The 27,911-nt window shown below is 37.6% G+C and overlaps 2 protein-coding genes across 5 annotated transcripts; one reads left to right on the forward strand and one right to left on the reverse strand.

Annotated features, from left to right (window-relative positions):
* Positions 1-158: 158 nt before the first annotated feature.
* On the reverse strand, positions 159-16,720 carry rspry1 (ring finger and SPRY domain containing 1). 4 transcript variants are annotated; one of them, XM_082182533.1, is made up of 15 exons: positions 16,384-16,720; positions 14,504-15,015; positions 12,361-12,413; positions 10,451-10,563; positions 9,466-9,592; positions 9,005-9,063; positions 8,080-8,146; positions 7,861-7,992; positions 7,407-7,522; positions 4,234-4,377; positions 3,415-3,526; positions 3,177-3,279; positions 2,940-3,092; positions 2,671-2,775; positions 159-1,262 (listed from the first exon to the last, which is right to left on the reverse strand). In XM_082182533.1, the coding sequence occupies exons 2-15, from the start codon at positions 14,863-14,865 to the stop codon at positions 1,166-1,168; spliced, it is 1,743 nt and encodes a 580-aa protein (XP_082038659.1). In that variant the 5' UTR covers positions 14,866-15,015; positions 16,384-16,720; the 3' UTR covers positions 159-1,165. The 4 variants fall into 4 exon arrangements, with proteins under 4 accessions (XP_082038659.1, XP_082038662.1, XP_082038660.1 ...); XM_082182536.1 differs by lacking the exon at positions 16,384-16,720 and adding an exon at positions 15,785-16,354; XM_082182534.1 differs by lacking the exon at positions 16,384-16,720 and adding an exon at positions 15,755-16,354.
* Positions 16,721-17,915: 1,195 nt separating this feature from the next.
* Positions 17,916-27,803, forward strand: psme3ip1 (proteasome activator subunit 3 interacting protein 1). The gene is made up of 8 exons (XM_082182670.1): positions 17,916-17,995; positions 18,866-18,931; positions 19,013-19,135; positions 20,056-20,154; positions 20,696-20,819; positions 23,421-23,558; positions 26,174-26,247; positions 27,400-27,803. The coding sequence occupies exons 3-8, from the start codon at positions 19,021-19,023 to the stop codon at positions 27,603-27,605; spliced, it is 756 nt and encodes a 251-aa protein (XP_082038796.1). The 5' UTR covers positions 17,916-17,995; positions 18,866-18,931; positions 19,013-19,020; the 3' UTR covers positions 27,606-27,803.
* Positions 27,804-27,911: the final 108 nt, after the last annotated feature.

Genomic DNA, 27,911 nt, shown 5'->3' on the forward strand with positions numbered 1-27,911 from the left:
TATGAGGCATGCAGCCATTATTTAGTTACTCAGGAATGCAGTTTGCAACAGATAATATGTCACTTTATAGTTCCATTTCGCTCTTGGGTGCATTTGGATTTTGAAATGAATGCAAATCACTGTTGAAATGAGTAAATAATGTCAGATAACGACAATCGTGCAACACATAAAACAGACATTTATTACAAACATCACAATTCAAAAAAGTGAAAGATTCTTAATTCAATCATACTCTCTTATCTTTGGGAGCGCTGGAGATTTCAGTCTCTAACTGCTTAAGAAAGTTCACATTTAGCATCAGCAGCATTAGGACACTGATATGTGCATTAACCATGGCAGAAAACACACGAAATTACCCAAAAATCTCATTTAAGGATTGCCCTTTTAGTCTGATGGAATCAGTTCTCACTCAATTCTGTCATTTTACCTAATGTAATTTGGCTTCATTTATTTCTAAATGGACTTTGCATTATACATCAATGTAAAATACTATTATTTAAAAAAATCAAAAAAAAAAAAATCAAAAAAAAAAATCAATCACAGTGTCTTGATTCATCAAGACATTTTGCAATCATATTCAGAATGTGGGGCAATCAAACCAAAACAGTTTCAAGTACAATCAAGTCTGATGGGAGCGGAATAATAATTGGTTTTCTGAGGCAGGCATGAACATAAAGAGGAAACAAAGTGGTTAAGACACTGGCGTTTCCTGTTGAGATTGTAACTTGGAATTAAAAAAAAAAAAAATACATGAGGGACGTCACATATATATTTAACAAGTCTAAACAGACACACAATAGACCCTGACCAGAGCTTGAGGGGAGAGACTCAAAGACAGATCAGAATGTAATGGTTGCATTTGTTCCATAATTTATCTGTTCCTGGAAAAGCATATTAAAAATTCCCAGAAGCCTTTAAACCTCCAGGTTCGCTCAACAACCCTCTGATTGGGGCCGCCTTGGAGTGCAACAGTGTAGTTTTCACTCTCTTCTACCCTCCAGTTTTAAGGAAGGTCTACTCCATCTGTCAAATGTCCACGCTGCCGCATCCAATCCTGAGACAGCATCATGATTCGATTGGTCAGGTTGACTTCTCGGACAGAGGGGACTGGACAGGATGGAAGCTTGAGGGGGGAAAGTCCACATCTAGGTTTGGTGGGCTGATGTCAGGACACGTGGGAAATGAGTCTGACTCGTGTCTGGATGTCTTGGCGACACAGTGGGCACGTTTCCAGCTGTAAGGCACACTCCATACAAATCCCACTGAAGACATCACACAAAGAAACAGAAGATGAGTAAATTGTTCAGCACAAAGAGAAGATATAACAGTAATCAATAATAGGTTTAAATGTCCCATGACATCCCATCTTTAAAAACCCTACTATTTTAATAAGTCTGTTAATTATAATCTTTAGCAAATCAAAATGAATATCCATCTTTCATTATAATATAATGTTGTTATTCCTAAAATCACTAAGAGCATATTTTTCTCATTTGTTTTTACAACAGGAATTTTAAAAAGTCTTGTTAAAGAGTTGTAAGCCATGAACCAATCCAATCAGCGAAGTATATCGCAGCATTTTGAAGCAAAAAAGTATTTAAAAATCAGACAAAAAGAAAAAAAGGTATGGATAAAAGAGGGAATGAGGAAAATAACTACAATCCAATGAAGCATTGCGAAGGACATAATTAAAAAAACGAATAAAAAAATATTTTGCAGAATCATATGTAGTTTTTCCACCAGGATTTATTTAAAAAAATACGTTGAAATAATGTAGGCTGATGGCTTAAACAAAAAGCTAATATACAAACCTTGTAGCACACAGTAGGTGTGTATCATTAAAAATCAATTCGCCTAATGAAAATGAACAGGATTTTTACTTAAGATACCCCAACTGATGCACTCTATAGGCTTCTTACGTCACAGTTAATGCTCAATAATTGGCTACTAGCTATCATGGAACAAAGGAAAATAACGACAAATATTTCATAATCATACTTCATTTTGGCTTAAAGGGGAACTATGCAGTTTTTTTTAACTTAATTTACCTTAACTGAACAGCTTCGGAATCACTGGAATGGTTATATGACTTTTTTCGGGTTGAATGATGGCGGTCTCGCTTCCCCCTAGTGCCTGTGAGTGGAAAAACCACCCTTGCAACTTTGGGCTCAGCATCAGGAAGTATCGCATGACATCAGGTCTCGCGATGTAACGAATTGCTTTACGGCACTGCACACATACATTTATATGCTAGCCTTCTGTGTATCATACACACCTCAGTGGACATGGCTCTGTGCGTTCGCCGGCTTCTTTGAAAACAAATGCACATGACCAGAGGGAGAAGATGGGAGGGGGGAGAGTCGCCAACGAGTTTTTACGACAGTGTTGTCAAATATCTATTCCGAAGCTGTAGGGGGAGCTCTATAGAGAAACCCGCGAGCAAAAAGCGAGAAAACAGCGAAGAAATTGCCAAAACTGCATAGCGCCGCTTTAATGCAAGAGGATAAAATCAAGAATAAAAAAGGACAAATATGTTCTAAATGTCTTAATTCTCATAGCAACAGTTGGTTTATCTACTCCAATTCAGCCAAGCACACCAATCCACCATCACATCCCTTTACCCATAAACCCAGTGGTGTAAACACTGAGTCTATATGCTGAACTTTGTACCTGTGCAAACAGGGTCTCAGTTCAGTGTCGGCCATCTGGTCACAGCAGAGGGTGCAGCAGTTATCTCTGATGCTAACCTGCTTGAGCAAAGCCAGGCGCCTGTGTCTGAAATAAAAGACAGAGAACAAGCAATTTTATGTGGTCTTTCTTTGGCATGAACGAACGGTATGAGTCACCTGCTTTAGGTGATAACTAATGCATTATTCACATTTACATAACTGTCATTGATAATTTGCCCTGTGTACAGAAATCGAATAAACGGTGCAAACCTGGGCAGAATGATTTTCTCGTCTGATGCGAGCGAGGCAAACTCATTAAATGTGTTGAATTTGAAGGAGGGGGGATGGCGGAAGGGCTTGGCTCCAAAGTTGAACTCACACTGTTGGTAGGACATGAAACTGGCTGCAGCGAAAAAGCCAGACCTAAGACAAGGTAAAGCAAGTGTTCAAAAAGCTCCATAAACATTTGTTTTAAGTCTTGTGGTAAAGAAAATGAGTCCTACTTACGTGGCAGAGGAGAACACCTGCTTCTCAGGAGGCAGCTGGTGTCCGTTTAGATAGAAAATCATCTGCTTCTTGCTGAGGTCCAGCAGGAAGCCAATGGCATCACCTAGAGATTCCAGAGAACACTGCTCACAAATCTTTGCAAACAACTTTTTTTTCCCTAAAATGATGAAATACACTAAATGTAAGAAACAATCAAATAATTGTGTTACAGGTGCTGAACAGGAAGCACCGCACAAACCTTCTTTCCAGCAGGGGTGGGAGTGAGGTTTACTGCGAGCGTTGTACCAGATCAGCTGCCTGCAGCCATCATACGCACACGAGTACTCATCATCTCCAATCCCATAACCCTCCTGTACAAACATACAAATATGTTCTCCTCACTATAGTTTCTTTCTTCATTAATGTGATACAGAACTATTATTTTGTTTTTAATATACCTTAAAAAGAAAATTGTTTATAACAGGCCACTGGTCTTTTTTTTTTTTTTATGATAGCCAAAATATACACAACAAATAATATGAATTATATTACATTACGTTTATGAAATAAGTCTCTTATGCTCACCAACGCTGTATTTATTTTATCAAAAATAGTCAAAACCAGTAATACTGTGAAATAATATTACAATTTAACATAACGGTTTTCTTTTTCAATATATTAAAATTTCAATTTATTCCTGTGATGGCAAAGCTGCCATTACTCCAGTCTTCAGATCCTTCAGAAAGCATTTTAATATGCTTATCAGTGTTGAAACCAGCTGTGCTGCTTTAATATCTTTCCGGAAACTAATACATTTTTTCTGTATTCTTTGATAAATAGAATACAGCATTTATTAACAGTGTCTTTAATGTCATTTTTTATCAAGCATCCTTGCTGAATTCATACCAACAAATCATCAGTGATAATTTTTTTTTGAATGGTAGTGTATATTATGTCAAATTAAATACAATGCCATTACATTCTGAGCAAACCAAATAGGAATGTTCATATAAACATGTAAATATGAGAACATAAACCTAAGAATGAGAGAAATATCTAAACATAACCAGAAACGCACATGGTTAAGAAACTTGCTGTCCTTGGTTGCCCAGCCAATTTGCATGACGCCAGAGGTGATGACTGTGACCTCATAGTACCAAACCCCCGAATCCACACAGAACGTGCAGCGGACGCTCTCAAATGAAGACGCATCACAACGTGCCTAGGGAAAAAAAGATTGCTCACATTAGACAAACTAATCTCAATTCATTACTTGTTTTTTATGGTTATAACTAGCTTCTTCCACAATAGGTGAACATGTTAAGACAGCGTTTACAGATCCAATCTTAAACCTTCTGATCTGCCCACAGACACATCAGGGCCAGGACAACAATATCATACAGGTTTGATATTTAGGATTTTAAATCGAGACGATTACGACTATGATTACTTCCACAATAGCCAATGAGAGACGAGTCTACAAGGAGACGGAAGTGACCGAACTTTTGAAATGGTGACCGCGAAACAAGCAGCTGTACAGGTCCGGTGGACCACGGAGATGAGGGAATGGCTGGTCGAAATGTGTCAACAACACAACTGCCTTTATAATGTCTCTTCATATAATTGCCTACAGCAAGTTGCCTCGACAAAGTATCCATTTTGTTTACATCCGCTCCTCCACGAGGTGTTAAATCTGGCATGATAATCTTAAGAATATCTTGTAGTGTGTGTGATGTGCCACGATTTTCAAATCTTGTAGTGTGTGCAGATTTGAGATTTGAAAAAAGAAAATCTGTGAAGATTCTCGTTATATGCGTGATGCAACTAGATTTCACAATCAGTTAAGATTTAAAACAGGGATGGAAATTAGCACCCGCCACCAGCCAAATGCGGGTGATTTTGTGTTGTGGCGGGTAAACTCGCTTCACCTACCGGCCACCGTGGCGGGTAAATAAAAATAGCATACTGTTTCACATGGACGGCGGACACTTTTAGAGAAGGCACACCTTCAAAAAAAATGTGGCGTTACATCGAAGGTCAAAAAACGTTTTTTTTTTAAAAGAACGATGGAGAAAAGCAGACAATGGGGAGTCCCGAGATTGGTTAGTTTACGACGAGACAAGGTGGGCCTTAAATTAAAAACGTTAAATTAAAACCATTATTCAATCACTGTTTAACCTAATAAAAATGACTGATAAAATAACAGATTAAAATATAAAATAAAATATAGATTTTAATAGCTTGATGCTCTTTAAATATTTTGTTGCATTGTAAAAAAATTTCGGTGCGGACGGACCTATCCGCGATCGCTCTCCATGGTTCTGACCAAAGAAGAGCGCTTTGGAATCTCCATTACGCATCATAACGTTGTCTCTTAGTGCGCTACGAAGACTCTTGAGGTATAACTTAACTAAAGGTACCTATACTACCACTAAAGGTATAGCCTACCATTGCTAGGCGTCTTCAGGGCTATCATCCACTCGCGAGGCAGAGGCGCTTGCGCCCTCCAGCAACGGCGCTGTTCGCCGAGAAAGATATGATACATCATGAGATGCGGAAATATGTCTGGAGACATGACATGTAAGACATGATTTTGACCACTTCATTGAGTTTTGTTTTGTAGAAAGACTCTTTTAATTTTTTTTTCGTTTTGTATAAATTGAATCTTAATTTTGATCAATGTTTTATCAACGAATTGCCTGTATTTAATAAATAAGAAGAAAATATATAGCAGACAATGTAATAAGGCGCCGGCATGATCACTTGCATTGCATGTGAACTGGAGGGCGCCGAAACTCAGCTTGTGCCTCACAGATTTGAGAAATATAGGCTATATATTACAGAAAGCTTGAAATGTCTACTTTTAAACGAAAATATTCAAAACCAAAAGAAATAGGCTCTCTGTTTGTGAAATCCATATGAAATGTGCATTTCTCTCTGGCGTTCATGGCGAATCCGCAAAACACCAGTTTATTAATAAATAATTAAATGTCTCCTTGCTATTTTAGACACATTCATTTTCATTACTTTTACCGGTTCTTTGTGGCAAGCTTTATGCGTGCGGTCGTGCGCTTGAGTGCGGCTATATTATGTAAACGCGCATTATCCTGTAGGCTATAGCCTATTTAAGCATAATTAAAATAATATACAGGGACGATTTGTCCACGAATGGCTTAAATGAACAACAACTATAGTCGACTAGAATTTTTTTAAGTCGGAGGCAGCCCTTATTCCACATATTTTCGAACCAGGATCAGGCCATTCTGGGTTGAGCGAGCGACCTTGCGGAATGAGCGAGCGGAATATTCAGAAATGCGCTCTCCACTCATGAGCTCTGATCGGAACAAACCTGTCTGCTGAATTTGCGCAGAAACATCAAGATAGACATAACCAGCTTTTTAAAAAAATTTAAACTAAACATTTAGACTATTTTAGCACAAATTATGATCTTATTGACAATTTTTTATAGTTCTTGACAAAATTAGAATATATTAAACGTTTTTTTTTTTTTTTTTTTTGAAGACAAGTTTTGGGTGGGCCTGTTGAAAAGTGAAGTGGGTGGGCCTACTAACGCACCCATAATGCCTTGCCTGGTGTGCGTATAAGAACGAAAGAGAAAATGACAGTATTTAATTGAGACTTGAGATTAAATAAACTGCTTAAGTATTGTAGATCTTGTAGTATTAATTTTCACATGCAGTTACACATTGTAGGTTAAAAACAAGAAAGTGGCTGGTAAAAACATTGAGTGGCTGGTAGATTTTTAAATCCACCAGCCACAGTGGCCTGTGGACAAAAAAGTTAATTTCCATCCCTGATTTAAAACCTCCTGTAGTCTGAGCCAGGCTTAAGGGAGAGTGTACAGTCAGCAGATTGTTATGCAAAAGCTCTATTTTTCTCTACAAAAGGGAGGCCTGGCAGAAAAAGTTTGAGAACCACTGTTAAGGCATGCTTTGAACTGGTACTACTAAGTGTACAAAAGAGGTTTTGTTTATAGTATGTCCTAACCTGAAGTGAAACTGTTCCTTATCAGTAAGACTGCAAATAATTCATTACTCTACAACACCCCTCATGCCCTGTGTGTACATTTAATTGGTTTTTGTTTGCTTTTTTATTTGGATTTTGGAAAAGCTCTAAATAAATGTATTTTAGCTACCAATCAGAGAGCAGTTTGTTCCATTCTGTTGAACACATCTTACAATCCATTTAGCAGAATGTTACCCACAATTACAATAATGGTTTGTCTCTCACCTCAAGTCCAGTAGGAGAGATCTTGAGATATTCGCTGACATCATTACTGTTCAGCATGGCATTGATGTTGTTTAAGTTGACCTTCTCATATGTAAACTGGCGCCCCTCTTTGATAACTACGGCCCAAAGAGTAAGCAAAGATAAAATTATCAGTGAGACACATCATACAAGGATATTAATATAATATTCGACTTAAATCTACAAAATCATCACAAAACACAAACAGTTAAGATAACTATTAATACTAATTGTGTTTTTTGCCATAGCAAGTGCACAGAATTCAGAAGGATATTTAAAAAAAATACTGAAAAGATTTCACATTCTGTGGAAAATATTTATTTCTTAAGTTCTTTTTAATTTAAAAAGTCTCTGTAAAAGCTACAAAACACCAAAAGTCCTGATTACCATTCAAAAAAAAAAGTCATGCATGCCATTTGCAATGAAAGTTACTCACAGAGGTTATCAAGACTCCACTGGGCACAGAAGCCCACTTGACGCTTTAGATAGTCAGGATGATCAGACCAGGACTCCAGAACAGACAAACGTTTACTGATACAAGATTCCGACACTGTTAACTTGTTCTCACCTGAGACAAAGACAGGTTCTCATTAAAGTACCTTTTTTTCCCCAAAAAAGTTCCTGTTTGAACATTTTGAACTGGCACCATACTTACTGGTTTGAGAGAACTTCTCTAAAGCGATGAGAGCAAACAGCATGACAGTGGGATGGGCCTCAGAACTCTAGAAGACCAATAAAACCACGTTAATGGCTTTGATACCAGCATTAAAACAATTATGCAAAACTACAGCATTAACATAAAATGAGTTAAGGTGATCTCCAAACTGGGATGAGGCACTGTTTAGATGAGCTTTAAAGGGGCCATATTCTACACTTTTGAGCATTTACATTTTTACAAATAAATTAGTCCACTAATAATGTTAAAAGTCTCATAATGTAACTTCAAATAGTAATATTGTGAAATATTATTACAATTTAAAAAAAACATTTTCTATTTTAATATAATTTCAAATCTAATTTATTCCTGTGATGGCAAAGCTGCATTTTTAAGCATCATTCATCCAGTCTTCAGTGTCCCATAATACTACAGAAATCATTCTAATATGCTGATTTGATGCTCAAGAAACATTTATTATTATCCATCTTGAAAACACTTGTTCAGCATAATATTTTTGTGGAAATCCTGATGAATTTATTTTTCAAGATTCTTTTATGAATAGAAAGTTCAAAAGAACAGAACTTATTTATTTTACAGCATTATAAATGTCTTTACTGCCACTTTTGCGTACTTTCTGAATAAAAGTATTATTTAGCCTTACTGACCCCAACATTTTGAATGGTGGTGTACGTTAATGTGCTCATGGCTGTGAAATCATAACCACACAGACTTCTAATTAACCTAATTTTGCAAGTCTTTTCAGTGGACTGACAAGTAAGCTTTGAGTTGTGAATGTTACAGAATATATCTGTGAAAAACATTTAACTCAAAAGAAGAAAGAAAATCTAGTTTCCCATGATGTGACCCCTTTTATAACTACCCTGTTAGTCGGTATGTGTAATAAAACACTCAGTTCTCTCACCAAACTCTCCAGTAAGTACTCCAGAGTTCCAGGGCTGAGGAGCGCAATGCTCGCTGGACCTGTAGAAAGTAACAAGATGAAGTACCACAGTATTAACCAAATGATTCCTTTGGGCAATGTGTTTGACCTTAAAAACAGAAGCACATGTCTTCAAACTGAGAGAACTGGACAGTGTGTGCATGTGTTTGTGTGCTGCAGCCTCAGCAGAGCTGTCAAATCACAGGCCTCTAAGGGAGCCTGCAGCATGCTCAGGCATGACAGGTCTTCACAGAGTGCAAACGCAGCTCTTTAGCTTCAGAGGAATGCTAGTGCAAAGATGACGTAAAACAAGATGCAACAGATCTCGGATTCATTTTAAGCAATCTTAAAATCGGGTCCCTTACATGAAATTGTTTGAAATAACTGGACATCAAATGTAGTGTGTGTGTGTGTGTGTGTGTGTGCATCTGCATGTCCCTCACCAGCCAGTTTCTCAGCCAGACAGCCCAGGACTGCTGTGGTGTTGCGATGTTTGGCTGGGATGAGGGCATCCTGACGCGCCACAGCAGCACTCAGATTCAACATGTCCGACAACTTCTGCAGAGCATCCTGACAAAACAATTAACTCTTCATCAATGCTTGAATTTGCAAATAGGTCAGAATTTTTTTTATGTTTTTGAAAGAAGTCTCTTATGCTCACCAAGGTTGAATTTTTTGTATCAAAAATACAGAAAAAAGGTAATATTGTGAAATATTATTTAAATTTAAAACAAAAAGTTTTTTTTTTTTTTTACTTTAATATATTTTAAAATGTAATGTAAACATTTCTTATCATCAATATTGAAAACAGTTGTGCTGCTTAATATTTTTGTGGAAACCCTGATTTTTTTTTTTCAGGATTAAATTGAAAGCATTTACTTGAAAAATACATTTTATAACAATGTCTTTACTGTCACTTTTGATAAATTTTATGCATAATGCAAAAATTGATATACAATCACAATATAGTTACTTCATATATAACCTACTGAATTAATTACTTTACAAAAAAATAATTTGCTTTTAACTTTGAAATTGATGGACTCGAGCCAAAAGAGGACATTTAATAACAAATGATTGATACATTTGGCATCAGTACAAAAACAGTTATAACATCATAAGACCTGCCTTAATGCGCAATTCTGTCTGAATTATAAACTGTAAACAGAAACTATCAAAGTTTTTAATCTTGATATCAACAAAAAATGTGAAAAAGAAACATTTCAGAAGCGTCTGCTGATATCATTTAAGAGGAAGGAGAGAGGAATTTTACTCAAAAGCAGCATAAACTCAAATACTAGGGAAATGTTGTGGTCCATTTTCAAGTTGCGAGCAAAAATAGAGTTGCATTACTGTCCATTAGTGAAAACAGAGATGGAAAAATAATATGGCAGTCAATGTTGTGTGGTAATGCAGATGTGAACTCACTTTGGTGGGCAAAGGGCATTCATCCAGTAGAAGGGTTATTACGGCCGGTCCTAGAGGGTCATCCAGAGGAATTACCCTAATCAAAGACTGCACCACTTCCAACCAGCCATCATCTACAGTGTGAGAAACAGAGAGGGACAGAGACAAAAGAGGACGGTGAAGAACAAACAGAAGTTCGGTCTATGCGACATGCTTTGTGTATTACAGAGCCATTATTATGACTATGCTTTCAAACACCATTGAAAGTTATTGTTTGACTGATATGTTTTTTTCCAATGGCTAATGCCAACATCCTGAGAGCAGATGGTCTATGATGATGATGATGATGATGACCAAATGAGATAAATTGCTAAAATTACTACATATTATACTACACTAAAATGCTCTTCAAGGAGTTTTGATCTGAGTCTTAAAGCCCAAGGTAATGTTTCAACCTGTTTACTCCTGCATGAAGCTCTTAGCAGCCACCTGACGCCACACAGTCTCAAACCACAACATGCAGGCTCAGCTCGGAGCAACAGATGCACACTAAATAAAATCAACCGTCACAGAGGCTTTGGCAATGGCGCTAGAAAAGAAGCAAGCTGGCGACCTGTGATCACATGATCTTGCTAAATTTTGACCCCTGATTAGAGTCTGGTCCATATACAGACCCAAACAACCCCTCAGCATTACAGAAGTAAAGGTAACATCCATGAGTAATTAAAAAAGCTACAGAGTAAATTTGTATGCAAAAAGGTAAGTAATGAAACAGCAGCGCACAGCTCTTGTAATCAAGCACATGCAGTGTGGCATATACTCATGATCATACACTGTCTTTGTTGTGAGGCTCTAAGGGACTCTAAAATCTAAAGCTGAGCCATGACCCATTAGGTCACTTCACACCCACCGTAACTTCAGCTAATGCAACAGAACAGAGCAACGGCATGACAATGGCAGCACAGGGCACGAGCTAAACTTCAAAACCAGCCATCACTAATATACACAGAGCTTCCACAGCTTCCGCTGTTAGATTAACAGCCTAATAACTTAATCAGTAGCCAGAGGGTCACAACAAGCTGCACTTGTTCCCCTGATGGAAAGTAAACAAGCTGGGAACGAGGGAGGCAAGGTTTGGCTGGTTCACTTCGGCTAATAACAACACCGTTTCTCCACTGACAACTATTCAAATGTAGCTACTCATTCAACATTTCACATTTTGCCTTTATATTTTAGTAGATGAAGTAGACATCGTTTAACAAGCAAGCAGAAAATAATGAAGGAGAAAAGCACCAAAGATGGCACCATCTAGGTTGGTTAGTTTCAGTCATCCATCATTGAGATGAATAGGATTAGGAATGCTAACAGATTGCTCTCTTCAGGTATTTTAGGGGGGTTTTAGACATCATGCATTGAATAGCTGCCCAATCATAAAAAGACCAAGCATAAATGCCCTAAAAGCCGCATTTGAGGTGGATAACAATCCGATCACCTCAGGAGGTGCTCGGGCTGCACGATTTGGAGGAAAAATGTAATTTCTGAATAAAATTGTGATTGCAATGTAAAATGTGATAAAAAAAAAAAATTGTGATTATATTTCAATATTATCATCAAATATATAATAAAAAAATATTATCATATAAAAACAAACAAAATAAGAAATATTACTATTGTAATATATTTTACTGTAAAAAATATTTAAGAAAAAAACAACAACTATTTTACTGTACTGTATTACATTAATTACAATAACAATATTTATAGTATTTAAACTTTACTCCTCCCTCAACCCATATGCAATCTTGGTTGAGACAAATAAATGATATAAGCAGTATTAGCAAAAAGTCATTTATATTAGCATATAGCATTAAGAATATCAGAATTTAAGCCCACATGCAAATGCTTCAGCGTTTTAGGTGTCTTAGACTCACCTGTCTCTGCCATCTCATGCAGTGTGATCATGGAGTACGGTGGCTCTTGGTCACTGAAACAAAAATAAATAACAAATACAAAAGTTAATTTTAAAAAAGTAGAGCAACCTAATACATAAATTGTTTGCCAGTGTGCCTCATACCCTGGGTGCACAAGTGTGTAAGCATCTTATTTAGACCTTAGCTGCTCTAGACATTAGTTATGAAAGCCTAATGGTATAATGGGTGATTGTGCGACACATGACGGATTGCTATTGGAGGGCAGACTGCTGCTGCTTGTTTTGGCTTTAGGCTCTATGCATCCATTTTGCAGCCTGGGTCTGCAACAGTAAATCTAAGCAGCGATAGCAAAATCCCTTGAGGTGCTCCTGGAGGGAGCCCGGCACGATCAAAACACCACCAGAGACATTTAAGGAAAATAAATCTGCCTCTACTCTGCGGTGTGTCACCAGTGTGGTTCATTTGTCAGTCATAAATCAGTGGTTAGTGGGTATTAGGGGTGATGTTTTCAAATAGCAAATGAGGACAAGGAAAAGATAGCTATGAGGGTGGTTGGGAAAAAAAGAAGAAAGTGTGAGAGAGAGTGAGAGAGGTCTAATGCCCCTAGCCATGGGTGTCTGACTGCTGTGTGATTGTTGTGTAATGGTCACACAGGGGTATGTTCTAATTAGACAAACACTGATTTTCTGCTCTGCACAGAACAAACCGCAATCCCCCCCCCCACACACACACACACACCACACCCTTTTTGACTCAAAGCCAGATGAGAATACTTTTTGTGTGCAAAATAACGACTTTGTTCAACAATTTCTCCTCTACCATGTCAGTCTCTAACGCTATTCACGTGAGCATCACGACGCATGCATATGATGTTGATGCAGGAGCCGGCCAATAATGAGCGCTGCACTGTGTTTACAACGTGAACAGCCTCAGAGACTGACACGGAAGAGAAGAAATTGTTGAATAAAGTTGTTGTTTTTATTTCTATTGTGCACAAAAAAAATATTATTGTCGCTTCTTAACAGAAAGCTCTTGGATTTCATCAAAAATATCTTAGATGAACAAAGGTCTTATGTGTTTGGAACGACATGAGGGTGAGTCATTAATGACAGAATTTTTCTTTTTTGAGACTGTACACAGTTGAGTTCATAGTGTATAATAGTGTATCGTGCGTCATTTAGAATACAACTTGAATGAAGTAAAACATAGAAATAGATACAAATATTGATCCTCAAAAGTCTGAAATTATAGAGATTTCTCACAGCCATATCATCCAGCCAGTTTAAGGTGCAAGCACGTAAAAAACAGCTGTCAAAGGATGTGGTTGAGCAACCAAAATATATTCCAGCTGTGTAAAAGTAAAAAAGAAAAAAAGAAATGAAATGAAAAGAAAAAAGAAAGCTGACACTCCCTCTTGTGTCCTTTAGGTGTTTTTCCTTGGGAAAAAAAAATTTAAAATAAAAACAGAAAGAAAAATTTGTGTAAAACTGTAAACTGAGATTCTCTACAGAGAGTGACCATACGCTATTAAGATAACCAGGCAATAATGCAGGCCTTACAAATAAGACGGTAGGTTCAGAGACACCAAATCTGATGGCCGCACAACAACTTCTCGTCTAAAGTGAACATCCATCATTAGATAGCCGTAGGCCGGCTGTGTAGGAAGGTGCAAGAACATGTGACAAAGAGGAAGAGTGACTGGCGACTCTGATATCAAGCCAAATTGCTTAAAGAAACATGAAGAAGCGCTCTGTTATCTCAAGCTGCTGTCTTGGGCAATAATACATTAAGATTAAATGTGGTGCTGTGCGAACGATTGAATAAATAAATAATGGCATGCTCATTACGGAGCTCTGCCAGGCTTCTCGATAAGATCTGCACATTTAAAGCTTCTTTATTGTAAAAGTTGAAGCTCTTGCAGACGTTGTTTCATCCCTGTGGTAAACAATAATACTGGGAAAACAAGCCCACAATGCAAATGTATGTTCAATAGCAAGTCAATGCTTTTAGCCAAAGATGGAGTGATGTTATTGCTGACGCACAAAAATGGGGAACTGAAATTGATATGACATACATAATTCATTCCTACCCAGAATTAATGACAAATCTGTGCAGATCCCCTCGTCATTAAAGGTTCACTCACTTGTCAACAAGAGTCCTGATGACGGCCAGCGTGTCCAGTACCAAACCGTCCACGTTTTGTTTTTTCCGACGTGGCTCGTGCGGTCCTCGACCTCGCCGGGGCGGTCGAACTGGGTCCCTGGGCCGACTGCCTCTGGCCTCTGGGGGATCAGACACAGAGTTATCCACTCGCCTGAGCTGCCTGCGAGGGGCTGATCCCTCCTCCACATCACTGTCCTCTCTGCACACGCAGCTGTTCCCCATGGCTCCACCGGATGAGAGGCTGGGCCAAAACTGCACTGACTGCAGCTGTTCTACGGTGAGTCGTAGAACCCGCACGAGGCTCCTGCTGGCACAGAATGCAATCCAGGTGGCTACTATCATATCATTTGAAGGACTTTAGAGGGTGTCTTAGTACGGGTCGGGTAGACGTGTCGGTCATTGTGCTACTGCAGGCCATCAGCAGCCAGACGCAGACGTGCAGAGCTGATGGTGCAGTCAGCACGCATCCTAAAGTTTGGGAGGTTTTCACTCCTGAAAAAGATTATGCATCAAATTATTATCAGGGTGGACAGAAAACATGACCATGCAAACATGCAAATAGAATGCTAAAAGGACCCACTAATATTCTTGTCAAAGTAAAACACTGAAACAGTGATGATAGCCACTGATCTAATGATGGCATTATATATGCCATCTATATACACATATATACATTTACATACATATTTATATACATCTACACACACACACATATAGATACATATTATATATATACACACAGCATTTTGGTCAACATTTGCTAAATTATGTATTAAAAAAAGTATTATTATGATATTAATTATTAATATTATTTTATACTATTGGTGTAACTATGCCATTATTGATTATATTATTAGTTACAATAATATCCAGGGCTTGTCTAGCGAACAATGTTTTGCTGTAAGGTATAAAGTTTTTAAGTGTCTAACGTTAGTAAGTTACAGACAGAACAATTACCCCAGGTAATATCTAAAACCTAACCTGACTAATTTGATATTAACAAACACATACACAGATTACACAAGGTTATTGATAGTGTGTAATAACTACATTAAACAGCAGGCAGTACGTAATAAAACATTTATAAACTATAAAAATATTCTTGCTAGGAAACGCGATTACAGCAGTTGTCAGTGTTAGCAGCGGCTAACTAACAGCTAGCACACCAAACAACTTTACGAAAACCTCTTTTAAAACAGAACAATCCACTCACACATGAATGAACACTGACCAGTGTACACAGTCACTGTCATTTACAAACCCGCTGAAAGCTTATAAACAGCACGCAGTCATTTCAGTAAATTAGCGTCAATAAACTTGAGTCTCTGTGGCTGCGTCTCAAACTCTAGTGAGCTGCCTCCGTAGGCAGCATTTAAAGGGACAGTTCGTCTATAAATAAAATATCTGCCATTGAGGTTTTAAACCCTATATTACTCTCTTTGTTCCATTAAACACAAAAAAATAGATGTTAGGCAGATGGTTTGAGACTGACAGCGTAAGTCACGTTACTTACATTATGAATTTTCATATAATGAAAGTAAATGGTGACTCAGGTAGTCATTCTGCCTAATGTCTCCTTATCCACATTCTGATTTTTAAACCGAACATGCCTATGCCCAAATGGTACTGACGTAACGTTAAATATAATTCCAACAATGCTGTCTAGACAGTCCACTCACTCGGTCTTGAAACAGCCTTTTTCATCATGTCAGAAATTAACGTTAGCAACCATACAACTAGCCACACCTCCAAACAGATGAACAAAACATCAGTTTAAAGCTTCCTTTGACTTGGCACATACACTAACACGTATTTTATCATCAAACAATGTAAATATTCCAGAGACAAGTATTTACTCACCCGGTAAAGCGGAGAATTCTCGGTAAATGCAGCAGCACTGATCCGTAGGCCGAACACAAAGACTACACGGGAAGTGTGTGTGTGTGCTTTACTTCTCAGTAAAGAAGTCAATGATTCGTACTCTCATACACAGCCACTTCAACAATCAACAATTTGTCGACCCACACACAAAGACAGATCCAGCCAGTGTTTGATACTGAAAGTAACCGTTAGACTGAGAACTGAAAGCATTGACTGACTGGAATCAGTGTGAGATAAATAGCTAGAGGATCAATGAGCGCTCTGTGTAGTGTCAGTGATGGGAAGTCAGACTCATTTCCGCGAAATGGTTCTTTTGAACAGTTCATTTTAGAGAACCGGTTCAAAAAGTGATTCCGCTGTTCTTTACGTCAGTATAATTGCGTCATCATGTGGTCGTGTTGTCATTCAGACAGAATGATGTTTATCTGTTTTTGTAACTAACGTGTTGTCACCATAGACTGTAAAAAAGAAATCACATGTTGCTCTTTAGTACGTTTCCCCATTATTGTAAGCGAATCGGTTGTGTCCACATTCCCTTTGTTGTAGTAGCCATGATTCAAATCATGAAAACAAAGTAATTTAGAATCTAACCTGCCTTCCATTACAATAAACAGTAGGGTAATAGATTTCGTTTGCATTAATTCGCCGAAAATGTTTTTCAGTGTTTTAATAAAATTCTATTTATTTAATAACATGTTGATATGTTGACAAACCTTTTAACATGCTATTACATTGACGTGTCTCTTTTCAGTTCATTCGTTCTCTCAGCTCTTTTCCGAGAGATCCGTTCCGACCAATTCATGAATAATCGTTCAACTCAGTTTAGTGAATCGGTTCACTGGGTCCATTAAAAAGATGTGATTCAAAAGAACGATTCTTCGTGGATGTCGTCGCATATCTCCAGCACATGATGCTGAATCCAACCCCTCCTAGCAACCAGTAAAACAAACCAAATTCTGCTCAGGAGATAGCGTTGTGTAAACAAATTTCCAATTTTAAAGTTATAAATCAAATGCTGTGTGTAACATGTATTTTTGTCATCTTTGTTAGGCTATCCAGTCCCGCATTTATTATATCGATCAAATAAAAACTTAAGTGATGTAGTAAATCAACAGTTATGTTGCAACTCAAAAAACGTATACAAGCTGGTTCAATTTAAAGAAACAAAAATCTGCAAGCAAACAGACATCTTAAAGAAGACATGTTTACTGGCATCTACAATACTAACACCTTTGCTTTTTTCTACTGGACAGGCAAAACAAAATTCGAAGACAACTGGAAAAACGTTGACAATTTCATAAAATTGACAGGTTTAAAAATATGTATAACATTTAAAGCATTCAGTTATTTTCCCCTTTATTAAAAACTTTCAAAATAAAAGGAAATTAATTGTACTTTTTTTTAACTGTTTAAAATTATGTACACTCAAATAATAATAAATAATAATAATATGACAATTGATTCTCGAAAGCAAAACGTTCCCATGAAAACTACATTTCCCATTAGTTAATGTGGTTCCTGCGTAGGAACTATGTTCCCTTGGCAGTTGTTGCTGAGGGGATGCTTTAACCAGGACACAAAACCGGACTAGGTAAATATCTGATACCGTTTCCTTCTTAAAATAATTATTTATTCCTTGTCTCTTCTTTGATTTCGGTCAGTATTTGTCTGCCGTATAAAACAAACCGACTTTAGCGTTATATAATGTGTGTTAAACGAATAGCTGTATAAGTATCACTGCTTGCTGATCCAGTAGTGAGTGCGATCAAAACCTTGCACGCTCGACTTCAGATCAATATTAGGCCCTGAAGCTGCGGTGGTGTCTCATTAAAATAATATTGCAGTTTTCCTTGCATGTATTCAAAATAAAGTAACCGTACGAAGTCACTGACCTTTCTAACCCAAATTGCATTATATGTGTCTTTTTTGTTTTGATGTTTATTGTTATTACAATACTTACTTGATACGTGATGGTTTTTTAAATGTTTTTATTTTTTTATCTTTATAAATCATGCACATTCCACGCTGACAGTGGAAGTGTTGATAAACCATGGTTTGAGTTAGATTAATATTTAAGATTAATAATAGAGTAATATATATTTTTTGTTCTCTGTGTGTTCCTAGCACCTATGGTGTATATGCATAATACTGGCTATCATACTGGCACTTTAAACTCGTTTTAATAGCACAAAATCAAAGAAATAGGTACGTCTGGATCTGGAATTTAATCATTTCAGTGTTCAAATCCAGCACTAGGGGGCAGTGTTTACCTTTTCGTGCAGAATCTGTCATCATTGCTCAGACTAAAATCCACTTAATAGATTCGGAGCATAAATTATATTGTGCTTCACATTTCAAATGAATATTTAAATGCATTAGTTCTGCATAAATTTATGATGTGTGCAATGAAATTTTTTTTTTATCACAATTTTTTATCCTCTGTCTCTGAATCTCTGAACAGAATCTCCTGCTGATGACTTCATGAACTACCTACAGTTTTTATCCTGATTAAATAAACAGCATTTTGGTGAGTTTTGATGGATTATATATATTGATAAATGTGGTGATCAATACATAAATAACTCAAAAGTCTGCATGTGTTGTGTAGGTTCTGCCATGGCAGATGGTGTGGACCTCAGCCGAAAGTTTGTGTCAGAGTCTGAACTAGACGACCTAAGGAAAAAAAGACAGGAAGAATGGGAGAAGGTCCGCAAGCCAGATGACCCGGAGGGTGAGACGTTCACTTCGTCAGCACCAATCAGACAAATTAACAAGAGGCTTCAAGGAGTTGTTCACTTTCAAATACTAATTTCCTGAACCCCATGTCATCCAAGATGTCCATATCTTTCTTTCTTCAGTCAAAAAGAAATTAAGGTTTTTGGGAAAAATATTCCAGGATTTATCTTCATATAATGGACTTCAATGGAAACTAACGGTTTGAAGGTTCAAACGTCAGTCTCAATGCAGCATCAAAGGCTCGACACGATCCCAGCCGGGAAATAAGGGTCTTATCTAGCGAAACGATTGGTCATTTTCTAAAAAAATAAAATAATAATATACTTTTTAACCACAAATGCCCGGCTTGTACCATCTCTGAGATGCGCCGTGCATTACGTTGGAAAGGTCACGCGTGACATCGTCAAACATCCAGGATATGCACACGTAAGGACCATTTTAAACAATAAACTGATACAAATACATATAAATATGTGTCATTCAACATACAATAACTTTGAACGGTCCTCCTACTCCAAACTTGTAAACACTGGGTCGGTACTTCCGACTATGTCACGTGTGACCTTTCCAACGTGATGGCGTAATGCCATGTAGATGGTACAAGACAGGCATTTGTGTTTAAAAAGTATATAATTATTATTATTATTTAGAAAATGACCGATCGTTTCGCTGGATAAGACCCTTATTTCTCGACTGGGATTGTCGAGCCTTTGAAGCTGCATTGAGACTGACATTTGGACCTTCAAACCGTTGGTTGCCATTGAAGTCCATTATATGGAGAAAAATCCTGGAATGTTTTCCTCAAAAACCTTAATTCAGGAAATTTCTATTTGAAAGTGAACTCCTTTAATGATGGGCATTAATTCTCCCAGATGCATTTGCAAGTTTTGACTGTTCATTCTCACTGCACCACAGAGGCCCCTGAGGAGGCGTACGACCCTCGATCTCTCTTCGAAAGGCTACAAGAGCAGAAAGACAAGAAACAGGAAGAATATGAGGAGCAGTTCAAATTCAGTAAGCGCTCATGCTGCTTTCCTCCCATACACATCATCCCTTTATTTCTATCAAGAACAGATCTTTCAGACGACACGCGTCGCACGGTCTCAGGTGGCTTGCCTCTCCCATCTATATTTGACCTCATTTTGGGGTTTATCCGTCACCGTTTGTGCAAAAACAAACGTGTGCTTGCATACCCATGCGCTGGTGTGTGTTTGAGCATGTCGGTGGGTGTCTATGAGTGTGAACAGATGGGAGTGATGGAGATCAAGAGCAGGTCTGTTCTTGCGGGTGCTGATGGGAGACTGGCATGATCTTAGCATCTCGGCTTCATCTCCGTATCCCTGGTGACAAACCCACTCTCGGTCTCCCTAGCGACCATTGCTGCTCCTATTGCCGTTGATTCCAAGGGTGTACTTGATCTACTAGCATGGTGGTCATATTCACAGACAATAGAACTGTTTGTGATTGAGAAAAAATATCATTTTCATGACGCTCGGTTCCTCAAAAAGAACCATTCATGGAGTCTTTTTAATTCTATTGTTGTGTTTCTCCACAGAGAACATGGTTAAAGGCCTGGATGAAGACGAGTCCAGCTTTCTCGACGAAGTCTCTCGGCAGCAGTCTCTAATAGAGAAACACAGACGGGATGAGGAAGCTAAAGAGATAAAAGAATACAGGATATCCTTTTGCACCTTAAAGCACATACAATATTACTGTCATGCGCTCTTGAAAACATTTTAATGGGAGTTTTGCTTTCTGCCTGAGTCTGTCTCTATGTTCACCTTCGTTAAGCTGATGTTAGAAGCTTCAGCTGTCAAGCGCAATGATGGCTGGCTGGTGAAAAGTTAAAAAAGAGTTCTTGTACCTTGTTAGTGTGTATGTTCTCAAACGAGACAGCCCCAAGAGGAACCCGACGCACTGACAGAAATCCATGCTGGCTTGGCAAATGGATTAGAGGTTTGGAAAACAGACAGTCTCCGTGTGTTCAGTTTCAAGCAGTTAACTTTGTTTTACAGATGGACGTTTTTGGACTCTGATACCTTGTCATGCAAAACCTTTCACATAAAGAACTTTTACTTGATAAAGAAATAGAAATACTTTTCAAAATTCATACTGAATGGTTGGAAATGTATAATTTCGAGAAGAGGTCTGAAATTAACTTCTTTAACTTGATAAAGCGTCTAAAAATAGACCAGATGCTGAAAATGTAGCGAAATGCACCATAAACAGGCGTCATTTTCACCACTTTTTGCCAGCGCCGATATTGTTCCCACCACCGGATGTAATTAATACAAATGAAACATCTCCAGTCGATTAGCAATTCGTTCATTTGTGTAAAATAAGATGCGATCTGGTGCATACTGAGTGCTCGTTGCAGCTGTTATCAGTGATTTCTGATATTCTGATACACACTCGCACACACTCCTGTCCCACCCACTTTTTAAAGCAAAGTTGCCACTGGTTGTAAAGACCTGTTCACACTAAGAATGAAAACTATATTAGCGTCCACACAAACACATGATAGCTGTCTGTTTATTATGAGCGTGTGCTGCAGTTATATAATCTGTCACTTTAAAGCAGACGACTTCAACAAATACTGCAATATTCCATAAAAAAATCATTCTAAATTGCCACTGACACAGGACAATGACTATAAAGTTTTAATAATCGTTTGAATTTATCTATGAGAATAGGGAAGTCCACTCTTAAGGTCAAAGAAGAACCATAGTTGGAACCAATTTCAGAAAGATTTTTCCAAACTGATGAACGGTAAAAACAATGACAGCCAATCAGAATCCACCCGACTTTAACGAGCTCGAGCATGGTGTGCTGTATACACAGTAGGGTGTGTTTGTTTGGGTCTCGACTTCAAATATCAAGTGTTTCTCAGAAATCACTTACTGCACCTTTTAATAGTTATAGTCTTTGGTTTGAAGTTTGAACAAGGTCAAAGATGTCCATCTAGCGCATGTTTACATAAAAAAAGTCAAGTCCGTTTTTTCAGTTTCCCGCATCCAGCAGTGGAATGCCGCAGCGCGCTGCTTTATCTCTTCAGCGCCACAGAAAGAAAACATTTTACCAGCAGGGTATTCCAGAAATAAAGGTTAACTTACCGTCACATATACCCTGAACTCTCAGTTGGTTAACCCAAAGCTTGCTCACTCGAGGTATACAGGTTCCAACAACATTTTGTATAACTTAAATTTAAACACTTTAAAAAAAAAAATTATAATTAAAAATCACATAAACTAAATGGTCCATTCCCTTGATCCATTAAGATTTATACAAAATCTTTTATTAAGATCTATTTTTACTCATTTAAAATTCTTAAATCATAATATGAATAATATGTAATGATTATTCAATTCAATTAGATGGAAATTTAAAAAGGCTCAATTTTTTTTTTAAAGTGTACATATGTACAATGACTTCCGAACAAACGACTCTTTTGAGCTGTTTCTTTGAATGAACAGATAGAAAATGTTTTGAATAATTTGATATGAATCCTATGCAGGGCTGAATCATGTTTTGTGTCCGTATCATTGTGTGTGTGTGTGTGTGTGTGTGTGTGTGTTTGGTATGTAACAGTGAATTATGAATTACAGCAGATTGTTCCACATTAGCACAATTTTGTTGCGTTAATCTATTGAAATCAGAGGTCATGCTTTTATCCAAATCATATATCATACAATTGATTTCTCATCATGTAACATCTAATACGATCAGCTTTTCTCTTCTGCCAATCAGGTATGCCTGTAGATAGAAGGTTGGAGGATGCGTTGTCGTGGCAACTGAAACCTTTCTCGGGGCTTGATAACTGCATCTAAAAGCACTGCTGAGAACCGTGATCTGTAGAATAATACAGTAATGTGCCCTAATTCTACTGAATTTGCCTCCTGTGGAGACACCAAATTATCTTACCTGTAAGTGTGTCAACTTTTTAGGCCATCTGTATGCACCAAGCGAAAAAAGGAAGTAGGTTTGATTGACGTGCTGGCTTCTGTGGTGACTTTTTTGAGCGGTTGCCCTCTTTATCCTAGCTTCCTCATCTGTCTGTGGGTTTATTTCGGTTTGTGTGCTGTTAAAGTGGAGCTCTCCAAGAAGTTCATTTAGGTTTATGAGAACGTTTCAGTATAAAATCAAAAACTGCATTTGTCTAGTGGCTTACCACAATAGCAGGGTCGGAAAGTATGGCTGTCATGTTGCTGTGAAGTTTTCTCTCAGTTTAATTACACCTAAGTGCATGTCAGTGATTTTTCCTTAACTAGTGAACCTCACAGCGCTCTGCAGAAGCTGGCAGCCACTGATAGCCAGAAGAAGGAGCCAGAGAAAAAGGCAGGACCCAAACCCTCAGAGACCCACAGAACTAGTCACCTGTCTCAGGCCCACCTGCTGGCTGGGGCAGTGAAACGACGCAGGTACCTCAACATCTATTCAATTATTATATTTAGGCCTGGTTTCACTGACAGGGCTTAGATTAAGCCAGGACTAGGCCTTAGTTAAAGCTGCAGTCCGTAGTTTTTCCTCTTTGTCGCCATCTCTGTTCGAAATCTGCAATTGCAGTTATTCGCGGAATTATCAACTTTACGTGGGTTGTGCCTCGGCACGGCGCAACGCGGATGAATCCAATGTTTTGAGGAGAGTGTGGATACTGTCATTCGGAATCACAGATGACCAACATAAAAAATTTCACCGGGAAATGTCATCTGAACAAGTGAATAACATCCATTATTACCAACATCCACCCCTGACCAACTAAGGGGAAAAAAGCGTTGCAGTAAATCTATGGAGCAAATGATGTGCCATAATTAAACAAACAAATCCAGCATTTTGCAAACAAACTGGATCTGCTTCGCAAAGGAAAACTCGACTCGCAAACAAACAGAAAGCAATGTGCAAGTACAAAGGTCAGTTTGAGTGAAAATGCAGTGGAGTTACAAATATGTATTGTGTTTTACAAATATAAATAAATGAGCCAAGATGATACTTCACAAATAAATAAAAAACCATCCTACAAATTGCATGTAACCTTTGAACAAATACCATATCTAGTGCATACAAATGCATATCTGTCTGTTATGATTGTGTGACACTTAGCTTTTTATGAGATCTCTCGGCTCGATTTTCTCACAAATGCAGTTGAACAACTTCCTCTTCTAAAACAGTAGATGGCACTAAGATAGGGGATTAATTTAGCGCTAGTCTCCCGGCAGAAGCACTGATTTGAAACTTGCCTTTGCCTACAGCTGAGGAAAATGACCGGTGAACGGGTGTGTTTCTGTCTTAATTTATCTATAATTAACCTTTTTGAGGTTTTCTTTTGCAGAATGTTTATTACAGACAGATTAGCACTTAGCAATTCACTCTCTCTAGGATAGGGGAATCTATAAGCTGAAAGCTCTGCCACTATATGTTGCTTTTTTTTAAAAAATTCTAAAAACGTTACATTTACTGAACAAGTCTATTTCTTTTGTTCTCCATAAATTGAGAAGATTTCATTTAATTGAAAGGAGGGTCCCACTTATTTATTTATTTAGTTGGAATTCAGTCAGCTTAACTGTTAATGTAATAAAATAATTAATGAACAAAACAAACAATATACAATTGTTTCTTAACTTGCCTGTGACGTATGCAGTGCCCAAATTATTATTTTGGACAGACAAATGAATCCCGCCAATTAAATGAAATCTCATTAATTTATGGAGAATATGAAAATAGATTCGTTCAGTGTAGACATAAGCACTAATTTAGTCATTTCGCATGCGTCCGATGTAGAAAAAGTGTACAAAAAGCAACATATGATGGCAGAGCTTTCAGCTTATAGATTCCCCTATCCTAGAGAGAGTGAAGTGCTACTAAGTGCTAATGTGGATTTCTGTCTAGATATGCAATAAACGTTTTGCAAAAGAAAACCTCAAAAAGGTTAATCATAGATAATTTAATACAGAAACACACCTGTTCAATACTTGCACATTGCTTTCTGTTTGTTTGCGAGTCGAGTTTTCCTTTGCGAAGTAGATCGAGTTTGTTTGCAAAATGCTGGATTTGTTTGTTTAATTATGGCACATAATTCGCTCCATATAAATCGCGCTGATTAAATCTAACGATCGCTTATCATATCACGTCAAACCGTGCAAATTAGACTTTGTTCTCAAATTATTAATGTTAACAACATCAGCATTGCGTGACTACATTTAATGTGTATTAGGGCTACCTGTAGTTCAGTTTCCATTTCTGTGCAGTCTAATTTCTAACTGTCATACAACAAATGAATGTTCCTTAGAACTGGTACTCTGTGAAATACAAACACACGTATCTGTAATTAGATGCATACTTATCCTTGTTTTCGCATGGGCCCGGTTGCAGTCTCTTTTTTTCTGTAGCCAGTCCGAAGTCTTTTGCATTTTACAATGGGTGAATCTCCAGTTGTCATTGGTGATTGTCATTTGAACCTTTCTGCCATCAAATTGATGTTTAATTATATCAAGTGCTGTGAGAAAAGGCTATAAATCTCCACCTCCAACATCCTCACACTCATAGCCTACTAGCCGAGACTCCTTTATGTGCACAGATGTGACGTAATGACACAAAGACATGCTTGAGTTTCTCACAGAAATCCACCAGTACCACTGGAATTAAAAACATTATTACAAGCTTACCGTTTTGAATCGAGCTAAGGCAAGCAGATCGTTTTGAACACTGGCTGGTTATATACTTGATTAAAAAATAAATTGGGATAATTTTTAACCCCAAAAAATTACGGACTGGAGCTTTAAATTAGAACATTTAAGTAGCTTTTATAAAACTACTTTAGAAATACTGGTGTGCATCTTGAGACAAAACAATGGCATTGACAAATTTTTATATAAGTCAGTGTAAGTTGATTTTAGTTTAAACAGCTCAAACATGCATTTTAGTCTAGGACTATAGGCTTAAGCTTTGTCTGTGAAATAGAGCATTAATGTATTTTAAACATAGAGTCTGCATATTCTTTATGTATAATGATTTGTGATTCATTTTTGCCTTTGTACAGCTCATCTCAGTCCTCAGAAGGGAGTAAAAAGCAGAAAGTAGAGGAGACGGTAGCCGGCAATGGCAGTCAGACAGGTGAGCTTTGTAGTGTAATGCTGCCTTCACTTAATGGAATTATGTAAAGTGATTTTCAGATCATTATTGGATCTGTAATAATGTGGCACTGTTTTAACTGCTTTAAAAAAAAAATGCACCAAAACATTATAGCGGATATATATAAAAAAAATTGTTTAGAAGTTTAATACCTTAAACTTAAAAAGACAGTGCTGTCTTTTATGGCAGAAAATAATTTTGATGACTCATTTTGTAAAAAAACAACATCATGTACATCACTGAACACTAGTTTTGGGTCAGTTTTTAGGAAATTACACTTTCATTCAGCAATGATGCATTAAATTGAACAAAAGCAACAGTAAAGACTTTTACATTGTTCTATTTATTAAAGAATCCTAGAAAAATCTTAGTTTTCACAAAAATATTTAGCAGCAAAACTGTTTTCAACATTGATAATAATAATAAGAAATGTTGTTCACACTTTACTTTAGGGTCCAGTTCTCACTATTATCTAAATATTAACTATGACTTTGCCTCAATAAACTCATTACTAGCTATTAATAGTTAGTAAGGTATTATAGTTTAGGTATTGGTTAGGATTAAGGGATTTAGAATATGGTCATGCAAAATAAGGCATTAATATGTGCTTTATAAGTACTAATAAACAGCCAATATCCTGGTAATATGCAGGCTAATAAGCGACTAGTTAATAGTGAGAATCGGACCCTAAACTAAAGTGTTAAAGAAATGTTTCTTGAGCACCAAATCAGCATATTGAAATGATTTCTGAGGGATCATGTGTTCATGTAAACTGGAGTAATGATGCTGAAAATTCAGCTTTACCATCACATGAATATTTTTAAAATACATTCAAATACAATTTTAAATTGTAATAATATTTCACAATAGACATTCATTGTAAGTGCATTTGTCAACACTTTTTTTTCTTTTTTTTTTACTGACCAAAAATTATGTGGCATTCGACAGCGCTTGTATTTTACCTGGAATATATTTTTTAAATAATGTAAATGTAAGCGTTTTGTAATATTTACTGCTAGAAATCAGGAGAAACATCATATTGATTTACCTTCCCGTATTAACCTGCCACGTCAGATGTCAAATGCATCAGAGAATGCGTGCGCTCTATGTGCGTGTATTGTTTTGTGTTCTCAGAGCAGGAGGCGGTCGAGCCCAAATCCCCTGGCTTGGACGTGATCCGCTCGGGCGTTCTCCACCTGCCCTCCGCCGCTGTATGCGTGGGCATCCTGCCAGGGCTCGGCGCTTACTCCGGCAGCAGTGATTCTGAGTCCAGCAGCGACAGCGAAGGTAGCGAGATTGAGATTGGCTCTCCCATAAAACGCCACAGGCTCTTCAGATAGACACACTGACAGAACACACTCACTCACTATCACCTGTGCTGCCCTAGGCTTGGGTGCCGCCCCCTTGCCTTCTCAGCGGCGCGATTTAGCTAGGTCGTCTAAAACGATTTAGCTCTAGGTATCCGTTATTTCAGTGTTGGATAAGGCTGTTTAGTACACTTGCTTGATGTTTATTAAAGGCTGTAATGTTAACTTCTATTGTGGTTGTTGATGTCTTGTGCTTTCAAAACATGACACTTCCCCCATCCTCCTCATATTACGTTCTATACAGTTTAAACCCCTGGCAGCTTAACCTGGTGACGCACC

Source organism: Leuciscus leuciscus (genome assembly GCF_965113295.1).
Source record: "Leuciscus leuciscus genome assembly, chromosome: 10".
In the NCBI taxonomy this organism is placed as follows: domain Eukaryota; kingdom Metazoa; phylum Chordata; class Actinopteri; order Cypriniformes; family Leuciscidae; genus Leuciscus; species Leuciscus leuciscus.